Below are 23496 nucleotides of genomic sequence, written 5' to 3'. Positions count from 1 at the left end.
CCGCTTTCGCGCAGGCGCAGTGTCCGGCCTCCAGCGCCCGGGCCGACGGCGACGCCGTCCTCGTTCCTCGGCGACCGCGGGCGTCATTTCCGGTGCTGTTGCTAAGCGACCGCGCGTTGCGGGGCAAACCTTCCGCGGGCTCCTTGGCTGAGCTCTGACCTTTCCGCAGTGCAATGGGCTCGTCAGCTACGCAGGTGCGATTCGGAAGGCGCTGCGGGCAGGCGAAGGAAGGCACGGGTGAGCTCGGCGAGCCGTGCGAGGAGTACAGGGACTGGTTCTGGCCTTTGGGTGTAGGGAGCGAGTCGAGCAGAGACCACGTGAGAGCTTCAGTTGCATTTTGAAATGGGCCGCCTCCAGCCTAAAGCAGACCCTATCTAGGCTTTGTGCAAATTAGACAACCCTGTATTCAGGTGAAAGAGTGGAAAGTGGAAAGGGAAGGTAGGAGTGGGTGGGGAAATTTTACAAAAAATGGGAGTGGAGAAAAGAAGTCACAAACTCCCAGATGATCAACTGGTCCAATCCGAGTGCAGTTCCCAGCCTAGTGTTCACTGATATTCTCGAGCTGTTGAGCTTTGTGAGTTTAATCTTTGGGAAATATTAATCATCTCTAGAGTCGTGGCTCTTATCTAAGCAGGTGGTCTTGGAAAAGGTCCTGAAGTTGTAGCAGACACAGGCGCTCAGGTTCTCGTCTTCAGGCAGTCAAGATTGAGAACCAGCGATCAGAGATCCAATGGACACATTCAGGAAAGACTAAGGGAAGGGAAAAGAAGGTAAAGAAATGCAGGGAAGCTTCCAGGTTATGGGAAGGGCCTCTTAAAGGATTCCATAGAAAGGCAGGAGTCATTTTCCCTTTTATAACTTTTTCACAAAGGGAGTTGGGGGTGGGGGTGGGGGTTGTGAGCATTTCTTTGTTGTGTTCCAAGCATGTGGGCCATTAAAACAAGGGAGAAGGACTGGAGCAATAGCACAGGTGCTAGGGCGCTTTCCTTGCATGGAGGCCAACACAGATTAGAACCCTGACACCACATATGATCCCCTGAACCCTGCCAGGAGTGATTCCCTAAGCCAGAAATAAGATCTGAGCATCACCAGGTGTGAGCCAAAAAGCAAACAAACAAACAAAAAAAACATACGAAAAACTAAGGGAGAGGATGCTGAGATGATTATTTTCTAGGGTTCAGTCATATAGATTATCAGAGCCTAGGTCATCCAGGTTATCAATCACCATCTAGGCCTCCCTTGTGACATTCCATTCACTAGTTCTCTCTCTTTTAGGGTCACATTCCTAATCTTCTCCTGCCTGCTTCCTCCTTTGTTCCTATCAAAGTCTGAACTTTCTGAAAAAAAGTTTCTAAATTCTCAATTTTCTCACTTCTGAAGTGGAGATTAGGTCTCTCATCTCTCCCTATTGTAGATTCTTCGAGTGTGCATAATGTATTGTAACTTAGATGACCTGGTATAAAATTTTCGGTTATTTTGTTTTGTTTTGCTCAGTGGTTACTTTTGGCTCTTCAATCAGGAATTACTCCTCTAATGTTCGGGATAGAACCCGGGTTGGTGGCATACAAGGCAAGCTCCCTTCCCACTGTACTATCACTCCAGCCCATGGTTTTGGAATAGGAATAAAATTGGGATGGGATATCTCAAGGGTTCTATCAGTTTCAATCATTTTTGTTTAGAACTACACATTCCCAGATAATGTTGCCATGGTGACAGCTGGGATTTCGTACTATCTTCACGTTCCTGCCCCATCTTCTGGAGCAATAAAATCCCTTGAACTTGAAGCATAGTAAACATAGAAACAGATCATAGTGAAAATGGAAGCCAGCCATTTTTCCATCAGTAGACACAACAGAGATTTGTAGAAAGGGGGGAGACTGAGATAGGAGCACAGGCTCCCAGTAGGTGGCTTACAGACTAAATGCTCCCATCTTATAGTTATGAGGTCATGACTTTGATCCCCAGAGCCCACATATTCCATTTGTGGCCCCAGTGACTCTATGGTCCAGAACCCCCAACAACAGCAATGTGTGTTCTCTGAAGAACCACATCAAGATAGATGTGTGAGAGCACCACAAATGAAATATGCAGACCCCGCCAATTACTGGTTAAAAGGATATTTAAGCATTGCAACTAGGAATGTGAGCTCCATCAAGCATTGCAGAAACACCACAGCACTCACTGTGAGCACTGAAGACTTGGCTAGATTAAGATTGCCTATTTATAATAAAGAACTTCTGTTTGAGGGACTGGATCAATAGTATAGTGGATAGGGCGTTTGCCTAGCATGCAGCCACCAGGCTTAATTCCTGACACCCCAGATGGTCTCCCCAAACATCACCAGAAGTGATCCCTGAGTGCAGATCCAGGAATAATTCTTAAGCACCACTGTGTGTGGCCCAAAAGCAAAAATATCAATGGAAGCAAAAGAACTTTAAGGGGTAGAAGCATTCTTAAAGAAGAGCTCTTATGAGGTTGGCTATGTAAGTTGGGATGGTTTTGAAGTCATATAATGGAGACCCAATTCAACATGTTTTAAAATATGTAAATTTGCTCAAGCCACAGCACAATTGGTAGAGCGCTTGCACCACCAGGACTGATTCCTGAGTGCAGAGCCAGGAGTAATCCCTGAGCATTTCTGAGGGTGGCCCAAAACCAAAAATTTAAATTTGATCCGGGGGGACAATACAGGGATAAGGGATTTTGTCTTGAATGCACATGACCTGGCTTGGATTCCCAGACCACATGGCTTCTTGAGCACCACCAGGTGTGACCCAGGAGGCCCACAAACACTGCCAGAATTGCTCTGCTGATTCCCAGCACTGCAAGACAAGAGCCACACTGAATCTTTGGGCCTCAAAATTCAGCCTGTTTAGTTGCTTATTCAACAGAAACTCCAGACTTTGTGGTGGACTGATCTAATAACATCAATGAAACCATAATGAAACATCCCTGTTTCAGGTTCTGTTTTCATTTCTTCTTTGCAGTTCACAGTAATGTCATCCTAAGGTTGCTTCTTCTTGTGGTTACACATTGGCTACCTACCTGGCCTTTATGCTTCTCATATGTAGTTTGAAGACACACTTAGATGTCTCAGACAAGAGAATAAAAGAGACCTTTCCTTAAAATCCCCCTTTTTTACTTTTGCAGGGGTAGAGGTCATGCCTGGCAATGCTCAGGGGTTACTTTTGGCTCTGCAATCAGGAATTACTCCTGGCAGTGCTCAAGGAACCATATGAGATTCCAGGGTTCGAATGTGGGTGGGCTGCGTGCAAGCCAAATGCCCTATCCCGCTATACTATTGCTCCAGTCCCCTTCCCCCATCTCCCACCCCCGCTTAAAATCTCAAGTAGGTATTTTCTCCTGTCATTTTATTATGGAAATAATTATTAGCAATTAAAATGAGATTATTAAACTAATAAGGTTTTTCCTGGAATTAGCCTTCCAAATTATGTTGCTATTGCTTAATTAGAAAGAATTTATTTATATGCCTTACCTGGTTGTGATTAGGGTTTACTCCTGGCTTTGAACTCAGGGACCACTCCTGGAAGTGCTGGGGATCGACTGTGTAGTGCTGGAGATTGAACTGGGTTCAGCCATATGCAGGGCCTTTTCCCCCTGTACTATCTCTCTGGCCCAAGGAAGGGGTTTTAAAGGAGTTATTCTTAATGACTAAAATATGTATATCCCCAAAGTTATCCATTTATTAATGGCCATTGGCTAACTTTGAAAAGTCCCTTTATAACAACTGATTGTAGTATTACCAGTAATATCATCAGTCTTAGTTTTAAAAATGAAGGTACCAAGGTGCCAAGAATTTAAATCACTTGCCTAAATTTACCTGTAAAGAAATGAACCAAGACAAGATTCATAGCTATCATTTTATTTTAAGGTCTATATTTTTCACCTAATCCAAGCTAGTCTTTTTTTTTTTCTTCTTTTTGGATCACAGCCAGCGATGCACAGGGGTTACTCCTGGCTCTTCACTCAGGAATTACCCCTGGCGGTGCTCAGGGAACAATATGGGATGCTGGGAATCAAACCCGGGTTGGCCGCGTGCAAGGCAAACGCCCTATTTTGTGCTATTGCTCCAGCTCCCATCCAAGTTATTCTTAATAACAAGAGTAAAATTATTTTTATTATTATTTGAAACAATTTCTGATATCATGTCATATAGATATATCTGAGAAAAATTTAACCTGTCCTTGAACATCTCTGAATTTGTTTTTAAATTTTATTAGCAGTAAAGAACCATGAAGATCAAGTTTGTTACCCATCTCTATCTAACAAAGTAGATCTCCAGCAGATCACTGTAATTCCACATGATGAGTGGAAGAGGATTCGAGACAGCCTTGATAGTTTGACAAGAGAAGCAGCTCGCCTTCGTGCAGAAAGAAAAGCAAAAAAACAATTGCATATTCGATCGCAAGAAGTTGTAAGACATTGGACTAATACATCTGCAGTAAGTATCAACTCAATAGAATACCCAGCATGCTTAGGGCTTTCACCTGGTTCTGTGCTTAGGGATCACTCCCAGTGGTGCCGTTGGGGTTGGGGGGGACCATATCGCCATCGGGGTTGAGGGGGGGACCATATATAGTGTGGGGGAGTCAGCCAGGGCCACAGAGCAAGTACCTTAAACTGTGTTTTTCTATCTCTTTAGTCCCAGGAAATTGTGTCTTTGTGGCATACAGTGACTAGAGCACATACTTGACTGTGGTGTTCCCCCACTTGATATCATGCTTTCCAGGGGTCATACAATTTATTTATTTTGGTTCTTGGACCATGCCTGGTGATGCTCAGGGGTTACTTCTGTCTCTGTACTCTGGTGGTACGCAGGTGGAAGTATGGACCATATGGAATGCCAGGGATTGAACCCAGGTTGGCTCTGTGCAAGGCAAATATTGACTGCACTACTACTCCAACCATGGGCTCATACACCTTTTTTTTTCTTTTTTAAAAAATTTTATTTTTATTTTCTTTTTAAATTTTATTTTTATAAAATTGTTCACATTGATTTATTACATTCAATATTCCAACACCAATCCCACCACCTTTACACCTTCCCACCCTAATAGAAGGCCCTGAATGATTTATTTTGTATTGCTTGTTATGATTAATTCACTAAAAATGATCAAAACAGATTTCCTTAAAAGAAACTGTGAAGGGCTGGAGTGATAGCACAGCGGGTCGGGCGTTTGCCTTGCATGCAGCCAACCCAGGTTTGATTCCCAGCATCCCATATGGTCCCCCTGAGCACCGCCAGGAGTAATTCCTGAGTGCAGAAGCAGGAGTAACCCCTGAGCATCGGCTGGGTGTGACCCAAAAAGCAAAAAAAAAAAAAAGGAAGTGTGAAGATTGTATTTCAACCTGGAGTCATTAAGCTCTTGTATAAAACAGTTAACCTGTTGTTTACAGGTTAAGCCTTGTTTACAGGTTGCCTTCTACTTTACATCTCGTCCAATGTGTTATGCTGCTCCTGATATGTCAGTGATGTGGATTATGAGATGTCGCACAGCTATGAAAGTGGCTGTGCGCTTCAAAATTCTAAAATTTTGATGGGGCGATACAATTGGGGTTGAATTATTAACTGGATGGTAACTTTGGACTCTAGAAGCATCTCTGCAGCTCTCTTTTCTCTTTGAGATTTATTTATGAGTCTCTGGATCATGGCCAATTAATGAGCTTATTTGGTGCATGCTGGAGGCAGTTCATGGGCGTGACAACCAGGATCTTGAGAGAACAAGGGAAGGGGTGGGGTGGGGGAAGGTCACCCATCCTCGACTATATTTAAGCCTGGAGATTTCGGTCACAAAACCCGCATACCTGAGTTTTTCAACAGATGTTTTCATGCAAGAGGCTCACCCAAGCCTGTGGGGTCCAGCAATGAGCATGGCAGTGATTGGGTTCTGGAGGTTTTCAGCTGCCAGGCTTCTGCTGGAGGGAGTGGAGGGGGGGACTCACCCTCTCCTCCCCTTCACTTTAGTTGCTGTGCTTGCACATACTTTGTTGCGATATGCCAGAAATCACATTCTCTATTTTGCCTCTTGAGGATCACAAATGGCAGTCTGATGGGATTGCACTTGGTATGTGGGGTGATGCTGGGGACTGATTTTTTATTTCATGCCCGAAAGGCAGGCACTCTGCCACTGAGCGATACCAGCAAGTATTTCTGTTTTTGAACATTGCTTGTTTCCTCACTATATGTTTATCTTTGGCAAGGGACATAGAAAACTTGTGGTACTTTGCTTTAAGACTCAGTATTTCTTAGTTTTTTCTATTTTTCTAGATGAGGGAAGAATTATATCATGACTGACACCATAGATATGTAATAATATAACATTCTGAAAAAGTCTAAACTATAGGAAGAGAAAACAGTTCAAGTGGGATTAGGGGTTTTAGTTAATGATAATAGAGTGAATTTTTTGAAAATAAAATGTTTTATATGTGACTAAATATTGTAAAAATGTACACTTAGAAGAGTGTATATAACTTATACTCCAAAAACCTTGATTTTTAAATAAGAGAGGGGGAGGAGTGGAATCTTTTTCCTCTCCCTTTTTACACAGAAATTATTTATAGACCTACAATAAAGAGTAAAGTTATGTAGGTAAAGTAGAATATCTTCAGGACTTCTGAGTAAGAACATTACTTAAGATCTGAAAGTATGACCTGTAAAGGAAGACAAATCTCCATACTGTGAAGTACTAGATAGATCCTTCAAGATAGATCCTTCTAATCTGGCAATTAGAAGAAAAAATAGTATGTTTTTGATTTGGGGTCACACCGACTGTCAATATCTTACTCCTGAATCTGCATCTATGGATCACCCTGACAATCTCAGGGACCATATGGGGTGCCAAGGATTGAACCTGGGTCAGCTACATGCAGGGCAAGCGTCCTACCCGCTGTACTATTGCTCTGGTCCAGAAAAAAAAAATAGTATGTTTTTGCAAGTATAGAAAATAATTATGAAGGTAGATGAAAGAAACCAATATTATTGATTATTTTAGAGATTGTAGATAGGAATTAGGATTATAGGGAGAGATTCACTGTATAATAATATAAATTTTATAATTTGGGGGATTTTCGACCAAGTTAATATGTTACTTGCCTTAAAATTCAATAGAAACTTGTAAATATATTGGAACTCAAGCGATAGTCCAAAGAATAGGGCATTTCAATCCCAGGCATCCCATATCGTCCTTCAAGCATAGCCAGGAGTAATTTCTGAGTTCAGAGCCAGGAGTAACCTCTGAGTACTGCCAGGTGTGACTCAAAAGCCAAAACCAAAACCAAAAAAAAATTCTTATATTTTATTAATGACATAATAAAATGGAATTCCTATTAATGAAAGCCCAAATTACCATGTTATAATGTTAAATTTGGTAAAATTAAATTTCAAAGTGAAAATAGATGACTATTTTTTCCTTTTACAGGGAATTAGAGATCAGAATCTTAAAGCCAAAAAGAAGCGTGCTGAAGAATTAGAGGCAGAAGGAAAACTTCTTGATTTGGAAGATGAAATTTACCAACAAGGCGAAAGGAAAAAAGCCATTGAACTTGCAAAACAATATCAATTTTACCAGACAGAAAGAGTGAAAAAACTTCATGTACTATTTGTATTTTCTTTTTTTAATGTTATTTTTATAAAGTTGTTCACAATAATTTATTTCATTCAATATTCCAGCATCAATCCCACCACCATTATACCTTCCCACCACTATTATTTCAAAATTTCCCACCACCATCCAAGGCTACCCCAAAGGCAGATCCTAAATAATTTATTTTGTATTACTTGTTATGAATAATCTACCAAAAATGATGCAAAGAGGAAAGTGTGTGAAGATTATTGTATCTCACCTTGGAACCATTAAGCCCTTATGTGAGGAGATTACTAACGTTGTTACAAGTTGGACTTTGTGTGCTAATACATATATTTTTTGATTGAGATCGTTTGCCTTCTACTTTACACCCCATCAAATGGGTGTGCTACTCTTGGTATATTAATGTGGTAGAGTATGAGATATCACTCCAGGAATTCTAAAATTTTAAATAGGGTGATAGAGCTAGAGTTAAGTTTTTAACTGGATGGTGACCCTGGGATCCAGAGGATTCTCTGCATCTTGTTGCTCTCTTCCAAGATTTATTTGTGATTCTCTGAATCATGGCCATTAGTGACCTTATATGGTGCCGGAGGCAGTGCGTGCATATAACTGCCTTGCTCCCAGAAGAAACGGAAGATGGTGGGAGGTTGCCCATTCCCAACTCCATGCAAGCCTGGAGATTTTAGTCACAAAATCCGCATACCTGAGTTTTTCAGCAGACTCATTCTCATGTGTGAAAGGATTTTCCTGAGCTTATGGGATCTGGCCATGAGCATGGCAGTGTTTGGGTTCTGGAGGTTTTTGGCTGCTGCAGCTCTGTTGGGGTGGGCATTGTGTTCACCTGTTCCACTCTGGGGTACCCCAGATGGATTCAGCCTGGCACAGGGTGTGGAGGTACCTCTTGGATTTTCTTATATATTTGTACATATTATATATACATATATAATTTGACTATTTTCATAAAATATTGCAATTTTTTTTTTTAGTCAGGACTTCTTCTTAGTAGAGTTTTGAAAGAGCGGGATGCACAGATTGAATTCAAAAAGAGCAACATAAAATCAGATAAAAAATGGGAGGAACAATTGAAACTCAACAGTGAAAAAGCTTTTAAAGAAGAAAAAGAAAGAGAAGAAAAACGACGAAGAGATAGCATGGCTCTGGCCCTTGATCAATTAAAACAGTATGTATAAACAAATTACATTTTAAAATATTTATTCATTTTTGTTCATATTTATTCATTTCAAAATATACACATAGACTGATGAGAGATAGTACAGTGGGTGAGGCACTTGCCTTGCACAAAGGCAAACCAGGTTTGATCCTTGGCATCCCACATGGTCCTCCAAGCACTGCTAGAAATTATTCCTGTGTGCAGAGCCAAGAGTAACAATGATGTTTGCTGGGTGTGGCCCCAAAACCAAGTTAAAAAAAGAAGAGAGGCTGGAGTGATATCACAGCAGGTAGGGCATTTGCCTTGCACGTGGTCAACCCGGGTTCGATTCCCAGCATCCCATATGGTCCCCTGAGTACCACCAGGAGTAATTCCTGATTGCAGAGCCAGCAGTAACCCCTGTACATCACTGGGTGTGACCCAAAAAGAAAAAACTAAAAGAAGACTATGGAACCAGGAGATAATATAGTGGTTAGAGCATATGCCTAGCATACCCTGAGCCAGTTTTGATCCCCAGCAGTACATGGTCCCCCAATTATTGTTGGGTACAGCCCTGGTGGCCCCATCACTGCCAGGGTGTCCTGAGTTTCTCACCAGCATGGCAGTGCCCGAGCAATATTGCATCATTAGACCACTGGCTTCATTGACTGAGAAATGCTGGTGAGTGCCCCCTGCCTCTCCCCACGACCTCCTTGGTTTGGGAGGTCCCACAATAGAATATAACCTGGGTTTTTGTTTGTTTTCAGTTTTAATGATGTTTTGCTTTAGAATTAGAGAACGTGAAGAGGAAGAAGAAGTAAGAAGAAAATATGAAGAAAAGGAAGCTGAGGAAATAAAGCGGCAGCATGTATTATATGAAATAGAAATAGAGAAAAATAAAGAAAAGAAAAAAGAAAAGATCGCTGAGAACAGGAGACTGCTTTTTGTAAGTTAAAAATCAGCATTTCTACAAAGAAAGGTCAAAGTACCTAACTTTGGCTTTTTTTTTTAGTAAGCTCATTCCTGGGCTTACTCCTGGCCCTGTACTCAGGGACCACTCCTGGTGGACTCAGGAAACCATGAAAGGCATACATACAATAGTATCTGTTGTACTATCTCTCTGGTCCTGATTTTGATTTTTATATTGATAGACATAATGTGGTTTCCATGTTCCCGTATTATAGTTTTGAAATTATAGTGCTTCCTTAACACTCCCACCTAAGGAGTCTGTTAGTGCCTAACTTTTTAGTGGTCTTTTTTGTTTTGGTTGTTTTGTTTTTGGTTTAGAAATAAGAGTAAAGTAGAAAATTAATAACTACTAAGTTTTTTATTTCTAAGAGACTACACATTTGGGGGAGCTACAGTTTTTCGTGAATGTGATCTTATGCATGAACAGGAAAAAATGAAGACAATGAGAACCCAGAGAGATAATACAATGGGTAATGTTCTTGAACTCAGGTATCACTCCTGGTGGACTTACGGGAACATGTAGGTGCTAAGGATCAAACTCAGATAAGTGCCTTATCAGCTATATTCTGGTTCTGTACCCCTTAAATACGGTTTTATTTAAGTAATATGTGCACAGTTAAAATATCAAATAGCACCAAAAACCTTTATTCCACCCCTTCTACTTCATAGAGCCAACCACTTCTAAGTCATTTTAGCTTGCTCTTCTGTTATACAATGAAAATGTAAATAATCTAAAGTTTATAATTAAAAATACATGTTGAATTTTAAAGATCTATATCTTGATTTTTTAGTTCTAGACTTTTTGTTTTGGTTTGGTTTGGGGGCCACACCCAGTGATGCTCAGGTCTTACTCTTAATCCTGAGTAATGCTTCCCATATGCTCAGGGGACCATATGGGATGCCAGGAATTGAATGATATCAGCCCCACACAAGGTAAATATATTCCTTCCTGTAGTCTCTCTTTCTCTCTCAATTCTAGACAATATATATATATATATATATATATATATATATATTTTGCTTTTTGGGTCACACCCAGCGATGCTCAGGAGTTACTCCTGGCTTTGCACTCAGGAATCACTCCTGGCGGTGCTCGGGGGACCATATGAGATGCTGGGAGTCGAACCCGGGTTGGCTGCATGCAAAGCAAACGCCCTACCTGCTGTGCTATTGCTCCAGCCCTGACATTTTATATCTTTTTGCACTGCAGTTGAAGATTTGGCTCTTTTCTGACAGTCACTTTTTCATCTTTTCTTCCTCCAAAATAATTGTCATCATTTTTGTTATATCACTAGGATTATATTTGTATATTATTCTATGGATTGCTGAGCAATATATTATGATTGTTACTGTGTCTGGCATATCGAATACTCTTGGTAGCTTGCTGGGCTCTCCGAGAGGGGCGGAGGAATCAAACTTGGGTCGGCCATGTTGACCGCGTATAAGGCAAATGCCCTACCCGCTGTGCTATCGCGGTAGGGCGTTTGCCTTGCACGCAGCCAACATGGCCGACCCGAGTTCTATTCCTCCGCCGCTCTCGGAGAGCCCGGCAAGCTACCGAGAGTATCTCGCCCGCACGGCAGAGCCTGGCAAGCTCCCCGTGACGTATTCGAAATGCCAAACACAGTAACAACAAAGTCTCCAATGGAGACGTTACTGGGCCGGCTCGAGCAAATCGATGATCAACGGGAGGGTCTTTACTTCTTTGCATGTGTAATTGTTTTATGGTTTAAAAAAAGTCCTTTCATTTGCTTTGATGACTGTACACCTCATTTACCCCATATGTTCCATCAGTCACTCAAGTATAAAAGCTACTAATATAAAAGTATAAGTATAAAAGCTACTAGTTTTTAAAATTTCAGTCAAGAAGTGGGAGGGATAGTACTGCAGTAGGGTGTTTGCCTTGCATGAAGCCTACCCAGGACCCAGGTTCCATCTCAGGCATCCCATATGGTTCCCTGAGCATCGCCAGGAGTAATTCCTGAGTGCAGAGCCAGGAGTAACTGAGCATCGCTAGGTGTGTCCCAGAAACTCCACCCCCCCCAAAAAAGAAAAAACAATAAAATTTCAATCAAATAATATGAAACTGGTCTCTGTAACTGGTTTTCTTAGTTTCCACCCATACTGGAATCTTCCATCCTTCTCTCCTTCTGGACTGCTTGTGGTCTCTAGACTGCTTCTCGGCTGTCATTCTGGAATGTTCCTGTGCCACTAGCCTGAGGGGGCAGTGCCTCTTTACTGAATGTGATGTCTTCTTCCTTCTTGGTTTAGTCCTTAATCTTGCCGCAGGACGTGTTTGAGTAACTTCCTAAGAATGATTTTACAGGAGGTAATTTTTTTTATTTCTTACCTAAAGTCATTGTCACCTAAGATTAATAGTTTTACTGTATATAAAATTCTGAGCTTACAAATCTGCATTCTTTATTCATGCTTCAGTCAGAATCCTCTGCTTCCAATATTACAACTGAGAAATAATGGTGTTGCTTATGGTTTTCATCTTTTCTATTTGATCTGTTGGTGATTTCGCCCTTCATTTGTCTCTGTTCATTTGCATATCATTTGCATATAGCAAGGGGTGGAGGGGGCCCTAATCACTACCTGGAGTGATGAGTAATGCCTGAACAGAACCCTGAGCACTACCAGATGTAGTCCAGCCTTACCCCCAAATATTGGGGAATTAAATGTTTCGTATAGTAACTTTCATGTTGAATCGGATTCCACTTACAGTAATAAAATAAATCAATATATTGATTTTTGTGTTTATTTACTTTGAAGTAAAATAGTCTTATTTAGGAAATAAGAGAAGAGAGAGGGGTATGAATAAAAGGGAATTAGATATGCCAGCCTGTCTAAAGTTACCAATTTTTTTCCAGTGGAGGGGCGCACTCAGACTGTGCTCAGGAGGCCCAAGGGCTCCTCCCAGCAATTCTTAACCAACCAGGCTGTAGTTCAAAGCTAGGGTACAACGATGTGTTGTTCCTTGATCCCTGCAGAACTGAGAATTGCCTGGGCCACTTCAGCGGTGCTTGAGATCCTCCAGGGCCACAGCTGATGATGACCATGTCAGGGATAAAACCAGGGTTGGCTGTGTGCTAAGTCTGGTGGTCTCATTGAGTGTATGCTAATATGAGAAAATTTTTGTATTTTGCTTTAAAAAATAATTAAGTACTTAATCAAGACATATCTATACATTCTAATGTAAATATACAAAAAGAAAATCTGGATAAAGAACAAGTTTTACAGCAGTTAAGCTCAGTGGAGAAAATTAGTAATAGGCATATAGGGCATAGAATAGGCAGGACCTTAAAAAAATTTTTTTATTGAATATCCGTGAGATAGACCATTACAAAACTGTTCATGATTGGGTTTCAGTCATACAGTAATCCAACACCCATCCCTCCACTAGTGTATCTTTCCCATCACCAATGTCCCATCCCCCTGCCTCCCCTGTTTTCCTCCCACCATCCTCCAACTCCACCCCCCACCCCCAGTCTACCTCTATGGCAGGCACTTTTCTTCTTTCTCTCTCTTTTTTGGGGGCATGATGGTTTGCAATACAGGTACTAAGAGGTCATTGTGTTTGTTCAGTGTGTTCAGTATTTTCATTGGGAAGGTAAGGCTGGAGTAGCTTTTTTAACTGGGTGACAGCTTTTGAGTGTGGATGTGACTGGAAGTACAGGGAAGTGGGGAGGTAGCTCGCCCCGACCCTGAGAAAGCCTGGAGATTTCAGTCACAAAATCTGCATACCCAAATTTTCAGCAGATAATATCCCAGGTTTGGGCAGAGACATGGTGGCGATTTTGGATTGTGGAAGCAAGTGGCTGTCAGGGGCTCTACTTGGACAGGCACCAGACAGACTCTAGCAGGATATTTCACGTAAAGTATATATTTTAAATATTTTTTGATTTGTGTCTCTAAACTATTCTAATACTTAATGAAACGGTATGGCTTAATGTATTTTTCTTATTATTTCTATTTATAAAGAAATGAGATCTTTGAAAAGAAATACAGAAAACATTAAGAATATATAAAATCCACCCAATAATCACATACCTCAGAGGTAGCTACTGTTAAAATTTTGTATGTTTTCTGGGGCTGGAAAGATAGTATAGCATGTAGGACACTTGCCTTGTACCCAGATTCAACCCACGAAGAGTGATTCCTGAGTGCAGAGCCAAGGGTAACCCTTGAGCATTGCCAGGTATGGCCACTCCACCAAAGAAAAATTTAGTATTTCTTCCAGAAAACTGGAATATGCTATGTATATTTTCATATATTATTTGTATCTTACTATGTCAGTTAGAGTTTAATCAGTTCTCCATTATTGTATATTTAGAGATAGTTTTTATTTTTTTTGTAAAGGTAAAGGTAAAGGCCCTCCCGTTGATCGTCGATTTGCTCGAGCGGGCCCAGTAACGTCTCCATTGGAGACTTTGTTGTTACTGTGTCTGGCATATTGAATACTCTCGGTAGCTTGCCGGGCTCTCCGAGAGGGGCGGAGGAATTGAACTCGGGTCGGCCATGTTGGCCGCTTGTAAGGCGAACGCCCTACCCGCTGTGCTTATGAGATGAAGCATCTATACATAAAAAAAAGCACATTTGGATTATCACAATGGGATAAATTTCCAAGAGAAAAATAAGCTTGTCCATTTGGCAAGTTCTTATTAGATACTTGTATGCTAAAAGGTATTTTTGTCTGTGTGATCAATACACATTCTCTCCTCCAGGAGCATATAAATGATAAAAATAACATTAAAGCTCTAGAACAACAGCAGAAGGAAGATGAAGAAGAAAAGATTAGAAGATTTATCAAAACAAAAAAATATCTTGCAAAAGTAGGGTTAGAAAAAGAAATTGAAAAACAAAGGTAAGCCTTTAAAACAATACATGTAACTAAAAATATACTGTCTTAAAATGGTGTTTTATAAATCATAAATTGTGGTTTCACTCACTTCACTTCACTAAAGACTAAGAGTGAAATTCATTTTTATGTATGAAGTCCTGGGTCTGAGCCCTAGCATAACTAAATAAATCAGAAATTAAATGAGAGCTGCCGTGAGAATTAAAGGCTCATTTTATATGTGAATGGGACAGTTTACTAACATGATTTAAGTTTAGGACACGTGAGTTGGGATTCCCTTGGAATAACTAGGGCATCTATCTGGTAGATGGCTGGCAATACTGTAACTCTCTGCTCTAGAAGAAGGATATGGAGTGGTGATGGCTTTATTCACAAATTCATGTGTAGGTAGAAGCTGTGGATATGGGTGAACTAATCTCGAGTGGGTAGGTAAGAAATGAAGGTGGCATAGTCCTGAGGGAAGTCTATGTGTAAGGGTCAAATGAAGAAAGAAGGTAATGTGAAAATCAAAGAATCGTATACTAAGATTGGAGGAAAACCAGAGAAATAGAAAGGGAGCAGAGTTTCAGAAAGAGGAGAGTAGTCATCAGGTCTTTCTACCCCAGCTACAGTGAAAGCTCCATGAGGATTTTGTTTTGTTCTCTCATATGTCCCCAGGAACTAGTAGCCAGACAATAGCACTACTAAAGTACTAAAATAAAGATAAATTGTTACATTTTCTAGAAGACTTCCTTTTTCTCCCCCCCCCCATCACTTTTTAACTCTCCATGGCATATATCATCCTTTGCTTGTTTAATTTGTTTGCAGAAATATCCTTTCTCCATTTTAGATTCTGATTTCCTTAGGGTTACTTACCATAAACTTTCTCATGGTTTTGCTCTCACCTTGCTTTGCCAAGTCACTCCATAAATTAGTGAAGTTTCTACAACTAATTTTAAAAGAAGCTTTGGACCCAATTTTCCAAATAAAAATGCCCTTCAAAAATTCCCTTGATCTGGGCTGGAGCGATAGCACAGCGGGTCATTTGTCATGTTGAGTTCTCGACCTAGGTACACATAACTGTTGCATTTGGAGATGTTTGTTCCATTGAGAGCAAATGGAACATCAGGAATGAGACCGTTTCTCATAAACATTTGTGAGATTCAGTTGTAATCCGACCTTTCCACACTCACAGTTGAAGTCAGCTAGCATTTGTGCTGCTTGGCTAATGTTTGGTGTTATTAGAACAGTGTCATCAGTGAAGCGGAGGTGGTGTAGTTGCCAACCGTCTATCTTCACTCCCATTCCTTTCTATTCCAGTCGTTGCATAACGTTCTCGAGGGTGGTACTGAAGAGTTTTGGTGAAATGGTATCACCCTGCTGAACCCCTCTCTTTACGTCGTAGTTCCACATGGAGCTGGAGAAGTTCTATAAAGAAGACCACACCTTCTACAAGATCAGTTTCAGTTATTTTAATGTCAAGATAGGACCAAGAAGATCAGCCGTTGAGCTCCCATTTGATCCAGCAATACCACTCCTGGGAATATATCCCAGAGAGGCAAAAAAGTATAGTCGAAGTGACATCTGCAATTGTCTGTTCATTGCAGCACTCTTTACAATAGCCAGAATCTGGAAAAAACCTGAGTGCCCGAGAACAGATGACTGGTTAAAGAAACTTTGGTACATTTACACAATGGAGTACTATGTAGCTGTCAGAAAAGACGAAGTCATGAAATTTACATACAAGTGGTACTACATGGAAAGTATGTTAAGCGAAATGACTCAGAAAGAAAGGGATAGACATAGAAAGATTGCATTCATCTGGGGAACATAAAGTAACAAAATAGGAGACTAACACCCAAGAATGGCCGAGATTAGTACCAGGAATTTTACTCCATGGCTTGGAGGCCAACCACACATGCTAAGGGAAAAGGGAGCTCAGATATAGAAGGGAACACCAAATAAAGGTGTTGGGAGGATCCTCCCAGGATGGGAAAAGCATGTGGAAAGTAGACTATAGACTAAACATAATTGTCACCCATTGCCTCTTTTGCAAACCACAACACCCAATAAGAGAGAGAACAAAAGGGAATGCCCTGCCACAGAGGCAGTGTAGGATGGGGGGATGGGGGGTGGGAGGGATCCTGGGATCCGTGGTGGTGGGAAATGGGCACTGGTGGAGGGATGGGTATTTGATCATTGTATAATTGAAACCCAAGCACAAAAATGTGTAAGTCTGCAACTGTACTTCATGATGTCTCACTATTAAAAAATTTTTAATAAAAAACAAAAGATCAGCTGAAGAACACCACATCGGGCCCCCTGGCCTAGAATGGAATGAATAGGGTGAGAGACTGTCTGAGTTCATCATATCGGCCAAGACCATCCATGGTAACTCACAGTTCCAGAAGGCCGGATCTAAACGTTGGACGTGGGAGTCTCCCGGTGGATGGTTCCACAAAAAAATTGACATCATATTCAATCGGCCCCGGAACCCGCGTGGCTTTGTCCCTCTGCCAGTACCTTCATGTGTGCGGAGAGTGGTCTCAGCATGGTGGTGGCTGGTCCTGGAGGTCTTCGGCTGCCATCTTGGGCCCGAGAACTCCAAGCCTACTCGAATTGGAGTCGAGCATCTTCCACCCAGGTCCTCCAAATTCCAGTAGGCGGGGGTCACACCCACCACCTGGCCCCCTGGCGCCGTGTAATCCCATCAGCGGCCAAGACTCAGAGACTATAAAATCCAGATCCCGGACGAGAACAGTGCAGTCTCTGCCCCCGCGCCTGGGTGTTCCTTCCCGGAGTCCCTTGGAGGGGAGCGGGTTGAGCTTTCCTCCCCGCCCCGACCAGGGCTACGGCAGCCGAAGACCTCCATTCGCGGCCTCCATTCGCGGCAGCGCGACATCTTATTACCTCATTCCTACTTTGGACAAACTTGCAGGCTATCCGAATGTAGCCTGCCCACAGGGCAGAGTCTGGCAAACTCCCCGTGGCCTACCAAATATGCCAAATACCAGTAACAATGATGGGTCTCATTCTCCTAAAGAGCCGTGAATATAATCTCAGGGCTAGGATGAAAGAGACGTTACTGGGGCCTGCTCGAGGCAATCGACGATTAACAGGATGATGAAATGAAAAAAATGAAAATATTCAATCAATAGTTTTGCCTGACCGATGTCCCTGTTGTCCCAAAATTCCAAATGGGATTGGATCACCTTCATGCAAAATTCTACTTCACAGAGCGGGGAGAAAGGGCTTCAGAGTTTAAGAAGAGAACTCTCAGAATGACCACCAACTGCGAGCTCTTTGACACTATTGTGGCAACATAGGAAGATGCCATCATTGACAACATTGACAAAGAATATTATTGACAATATTGACAAAGACTGGTCCAGCACCTTCGTGATTGTGAGAGGAACGCTGAGAGAGAGAGATAGCCACAGAGAGACGCCTGTCTTTGAAAACTCTCAAGCTCATTCGTCAATGAGGCTTGGTGCAAGCCGCTGGCAACCACAAGCAAACATCCGAGCTCGCAAAGCAGTGTAGAGAAGCGATAAAGGAAGTCCTCAAAGAGAGAAGACCAGCAGTGCTGGCAGATGAGGCAGCTGGGAAAAGCATTCGCAACGCCTGCCTGTCCACCAACTATATGAACAAGATGACTGCCCTCTGATGTCCTGATGGATCTATCACATCTTCCAGAAGGGCAATGGAGAAGATTATCCATGACTTCTGCTTGGATCTCTTTGATAGCTACGTCCACCTGCCCACATTCCAAATTCCGCAGGATGGATATGTCGTTCCCAACGTTCTCCCTTCCAAAATCCGACAGGCCATTTCATCCATAATGAAGCGAACAGCACCCGACCAAGACAAGGTCAGACCCAAACACCTGAAGAACCTGCCATCAATTCTCATCAATACACTGGCTCGGCTCTTCACACGCTACCTGTCTGAATGCAAGGTTCCATCCCAATGGAAAACCAGCAGGACCGTTCTACTGTACAAGAAGGGAGATAGCCACGACATTGGCAACTATCGCCCAATCTGCATGTTGTCCGTGGAGTATCCTGAATAGGATTGGTAGAACACTAGATGAAGAACAACCAAGCTGGGTTCCGAAAAGGATTCAGCACAATCGACCCTATACACACGATAACCAAGCTCATTGAGGTTTCTCGGGAGTTCAAGATGCCACTCTGTCTAATGTTCTTTGATTTAAAGAAGGCCTTGATTCTGTTGAGACTGAAGCAGTCATCGAAGCCCTAGCCAAACATGGCGTTCAAACTCAATACATCAGGATCCTCCGTGAGCTGTATTACGGATTCATCATCAGGAGCTCACCATTCTACAAGGAAGTGATCATCGATGTAAATATGTAGTTATTACTGATGAAGTTTTAGGCCTCCATCCTTAGCTCTCGCCTTAAGAGAGGGACCTTGGGACTCATACAGTAAAGGGAAAGAGACCAATTAAATCTCTCAAGTGCCACACAAAGGGTGCATTTTTTTGGGGGGGCCATGATAATTTTTACTAGGTATTTCTGAGGTTTTATTTAAAGAAATGTCCTTGATTTGCTTTTGTAAGCTAAGTCTCCAATGTCACAGTAGGTAAAGGGAGCTAATAAGTATTTAAAACATTTTTTATTGTGGAATCTGAAAGTAAACACTTCATTTTTATGCATACACCTAACACTTCTTTTTCACATTTAACATGTACACACCCAAGATTGTATTACATGTATAGTTCCCCTTGGAGTTATAAAATACATTAAAAGTATAATATATATTTAAGAGTGTATTATTTTAAATTTTTCACTTAAGGGGCCAGAGAAATAGCTCTGCAGATGAATTGCATGCTTTGCATATAGGAGACCTAGGTTCAGTTCCTGACGCTACATGGTCAAGAGTAATACCTGAGCCCAAAGTGAGGAGTAGCCCTCAAGCACCATTGTATTTGCCATAAAACAATAATAACACAAAAAACAAAAGAACCCCCCCCCCACACACACCACCAAATTCAGTCAAGTGAGAAACCTTCATTCACTGTTGGAATGTTGTCTGGTTCAACCTCTATGAAAAGCAATATGGAAATTTCTCAAAAGTAATAATAGAGCTCCTGTATGACCCAGCAATACCACTTTTTAATATCTATTCCAAAAACACAAAACATTAACTTGAAAGAATATGTGTACCCCTGTGTTCATTGCAGTGCTTAATACAATGGCCAAGATATGGAAACAATTCAAGTGCCCAATTATGGTTGAATAATTCGGAAATTGCAGTTATATGCATGATGGAATACTATGCAGCTGCAAGAAAGGTCAAAGTCATGCAATTTGCTGCCTCATGGAAGGAACTGGAGGGTATCATGTTGAATGAAGTTAGTAAGGAAAGGGACAGATACAGAACAATTTCTCACATAGGTGAGATTTAAAGATACATAATAAGGGTGCAATATATATCAAAGCAACAGAACTGAAGAGTTGCTCCATAAAACTGAGGTGAAGGTGGGGGAAAGGTGATGAATGAGAGGAGTCTTTGAGGCCTTGGTAAAGGGAAGTGGGTACTGTGGTAGCTGTGTGATGTTGGAATACGTATGCATGAATCCATCATTAACATTATTGTAAATTATAATACTTCAATAAAGATTAAAATATAAAACAAATCATTTTAACAATCTACTTAAAACATTCAATACAGGGTTGTGTATGCATGCTTCGCACATGCTTGCGTCTGCATGTGGGCTGGAATACGTGCTTTGCATGGGAGCTACAGGAATGATTCCAGGCACTACATGGTCTCCTACACATGCATTGGGAGTGACCCCAAGCACCACAAAAATACAAAAGTCACTCAACATATATAAGGATCAATGGGGATTCTTTGAGTTTTGTAAAAGACTATGAGATTCTTTCTTAATTAACTTGTCTTGGCTTCACAATAAATCTATGAAGATTTGACAAATGATGGGTATTTTGTTACAGGCTAGAAGAAGAACGAAGAGAAAGAATAAATAACTTCCTGATTGCACGAATGAGGGAAAGACTTGACAATGAAGATTTGATTATCGCCAGAGATATTGCAGAAGCTGATGCTGAATGGGAAAAAAGAGAACGAGAAAAACAGGAACTAAGAGAAGCAGAATTAAAGGCAATTGCAGAACATAGGGATATTACAGTAAGCAATTCACTGTCACTGTCACTGTCCTCCGGTTGTTCATCGATTTGCTTGAGTAGGACCAGTAACGTCTTCATTGTGACAGTTGTTACTGTGTTTGGCACATTGAATAAGTCACGGGTAGCTTGCCAGGCTTTGCTGTGCGGGTGAGATACTCTCGGTAGCTTGCCGGTGTCTCCGAGAGGGACAGAGGAATCGAACCTGGGTCGGCTGTGTTGGATGCTTGCAAAGCAAACACCCTACCCGCTGTGCTATCGCTCCAGCCCAAGCAATTCAATAAACAAAAAACCAAAAAGAAACCTAAGCTCTTACCCCTAGTTTCCACTCCCTTTCTCACAAAAAATTAGTAGAGATTTGAAAAACAGTGACGGAATAATCTTCCTGTAGTCTTGGAAACAGTTCTGCAATTCTAACAAAGATGTGAATGTGGACTGGAGAGATAGCACAGCGGGTAGGGCGTTTGCCGTGCACGCGGCCGACCTGGGTTCAATTCCCAGCATTCCATATGGTCCCCTGAGCACTGCCAGGAGTAATTCCTGAGTGCATGAGCCAGCAGTAACCCCTGTGCATCGCCAGATGTGACCCAAAAAGGAAAAAAAGAAAGATGTAAATGTCAAATATTTATAAATGCAGAGTAATAATTTATTTCACAATAATATTAAATACAATGTTTTTTTATTCATATACTTTTGAGGGGAAGGGGTCCAAGCAGCACTCAGAGGCCATAGGAATTCTAAGTTCATGTCTAGGCTTGATGGTGCCGGGGGCCATCAGGGCCATACCCAGTGGTGCTCTGGGGGCTGTGTTGTGCTGGGATCTAAACTAGAATCCCTGTGCATATGAGACATGTGACCTAGATTCTGACTTATGTCCCTGTCCCCCATTTAATATGCTTTCCATTTAGATGCTGTTAAGACATACCAAGTGAAAGTTATATTTCTGTATTTCCATATTAGGATTTTTGTTTGTTTCTTTGTGGTACTGGGGATCAAATCCTAGGGCCTCACAGGTACAAAGCATGTATTCTACTGCTTAACCATATCTCTGCTTCCCATTTCCATATTTCTTTGTCCTTCAAAATTTATCTACACGAGTGCAGCTCTAACATTTCAATTGAATAGTTTCACAAATATTGTTAGCCAGTTTTACTTTCAAAGATTTTCCTGCCTTAAGATGTTCTTTTTTTTTCTTCCTGTATTTTCCTTTTAAGACCAATAACATTTTACTTGCATTTTTATTAGGTGTTTCCTGATCTTCAGAAAATAGAAAAAAAAAAGTACACTGCCTCCTTTGGGACTGTGCTGGTCTTGCTCCTGTCTGATTGTGTGCATCATAAGGAAACATGGTTGCTAAAAACTGGTTTTAGTTCTCTTCTTTGCTTTTTAATCATCTAGATGAAAAATAAAGAGGAACAAGAAAGACTAAGAAAAATAGAGAATAAAGAACATCTGCTAGCCATGAAGAAAGCAGATCAGATTTTCCATGAGCATGAAAAGGAGAAAATACTCAAAGCTGCCAAAGAACGTAGAGATATTCAAGAGGCCCATATTCAGCACATTGTAAGTATCTTTAAATATTTCAACCTGATTCAACACCAAATAATGTAATGGAGAACTCCTCTTTCCCAAGCAGTTGCCCTGGTTGACAAAGTTTAGTTTTTATGATTATCAGATAGTTTTTATGATTATGACACAAGAAGATATATTAAAAATATGATTACCTAGTCTATATTTTTTATCAGTATCGGAGTCCTCATGGCATATTTGTCACTTTTCACAACGAATTATCTTTAGTGTAGATTGTGCTTTAGGAGACATTAAGGAAAATACAAATGCACGTGGGTAGGTCATGATGTTCATTGCACTTCTCTTTAAAATTTTAAACCACAAATTATCTTACCTGGTGAATCACGTATTCAGCAGCTTTGGGGTGAGGATGTCAGTTTTCAGAATACAGTCTGGCAGAACTGGGATCCAGTCAGCTCTATCTTAAACCTGTTTTCCAAGCAGCTGTGCCATGACCCGTTCCCAGCAATAGTGCACACAGGGACACAGGCCTCCACTCCCTTGTTTCCTCTTGAAATTGCTGCCCCCCTCACTGGCATGGGCTAGTGCTGTGGTATCAGACCTCTTGACAAGTATTCAACAGGTTAATTAAAAACTTAACTAAAAAATTCCAAGCTTATTGTGTTTCTTCCTTCCCTTCCCTTTGTAGTTTTGTTGTTGTTGCCAAGTCCCAGGTTTGCGTCCCCAGATGTGGTGCCAGGATAATAGTGGCAGTGCCAGTGATCACATTCGGTGTTGCTGGGGATCCAGCTCACAGCTTTTGTGTGCAAGGGACATGGTCTACCACTGAGCCACTTACCTGGGAAACAAAAAAGGTTTCCTTATTTTTGAGCTTCAATTAATTTTGTCTATTCATTTTATTTTTATCAATTAAATTTTATGTTTTATTTATTATTAATTTTAAATAATTAATTGGTATTTCGGCCATACCCAGCGGTGCTTAGGGCTTACTCTGTCTCTGAGATCAGGAATCACTCCTGGCAGTGCTCAGGTGACCGTATAGGATGCTGGGGATCAAATTCAGGTCAGCGAAATGCAAGGCAAGCACATTGCCTCTGTTTTATTTTGTCTTATTTAGGCTTTTTTGGATCACACTCAGCAACCCTTAGGAGTGGGTCATGCCTGGTTCTTCATGCAGGAATTACTCCTGGCAGTGGTTGGGGGACCAAATGGGATGCCAAGGATTGAACCC

The 23496-nt window shown here is 41.4% G+C and overlaps 1 protein-coding gene across 1 annotated transcript in view; it reads left to right on the top strand.

Annotated features, from left to right (window-relative positions):
- Positions 1-173: 173 nt before the first annotated feature.
- CFAP210 (cilia and flagella associated protein 210) overlaps positions 174-23496 on the top strand; it is a 30666-nt gene continuing 7343 nt past the window's right edge. The window contains exons 1-8 of the mRNA XM_056110296.1: positions 174-237; positions 4242-4462; positions 7440-7613; positions 8594-8787; positions 9547-9703; positions 14454-14593; positions 20547-20739; positions 22134-22298. Of these exons, the coding sequence (XP_055966271.1) occupies positions 174-237; positions 4242-4462; positions 7440-7613; positions 8594-8787; positions 9547-9703; positions 14454-14593; positions 20547-20739; positions 22134-22298 (1308 nt within the window). The remainder of the gene's footprint in view (positions 238-4241; positions 4463-7439; positions 7614-8593; positions 8788-9546; positions 9704-14453; positions 14594-20546; positions 20740-22133; positions 22299-23496) is intronic.

This window comes from Sorex fumeus, unplaced genomic scaffold (assembly GCF_029834395.1).
Source record: "Sorex fumeus unplaced genomic scaffold, SorFum_2.1 ptg000009l, whole genome shotgun sequence".
In the NCBI taxonomy this organism is placed as follows: domain Eukaryota; kingdom Metazoa; phylum Chordata; class Mammalia; order Eulipotyphla; family Soricidae; genus Sorex; species Sorex fumeus.
The sequence above is the reverse complement of the archived record's forward strand: the minus strand, read 5'-3'. Positions and strand labels throughout refer to the sequence as shown.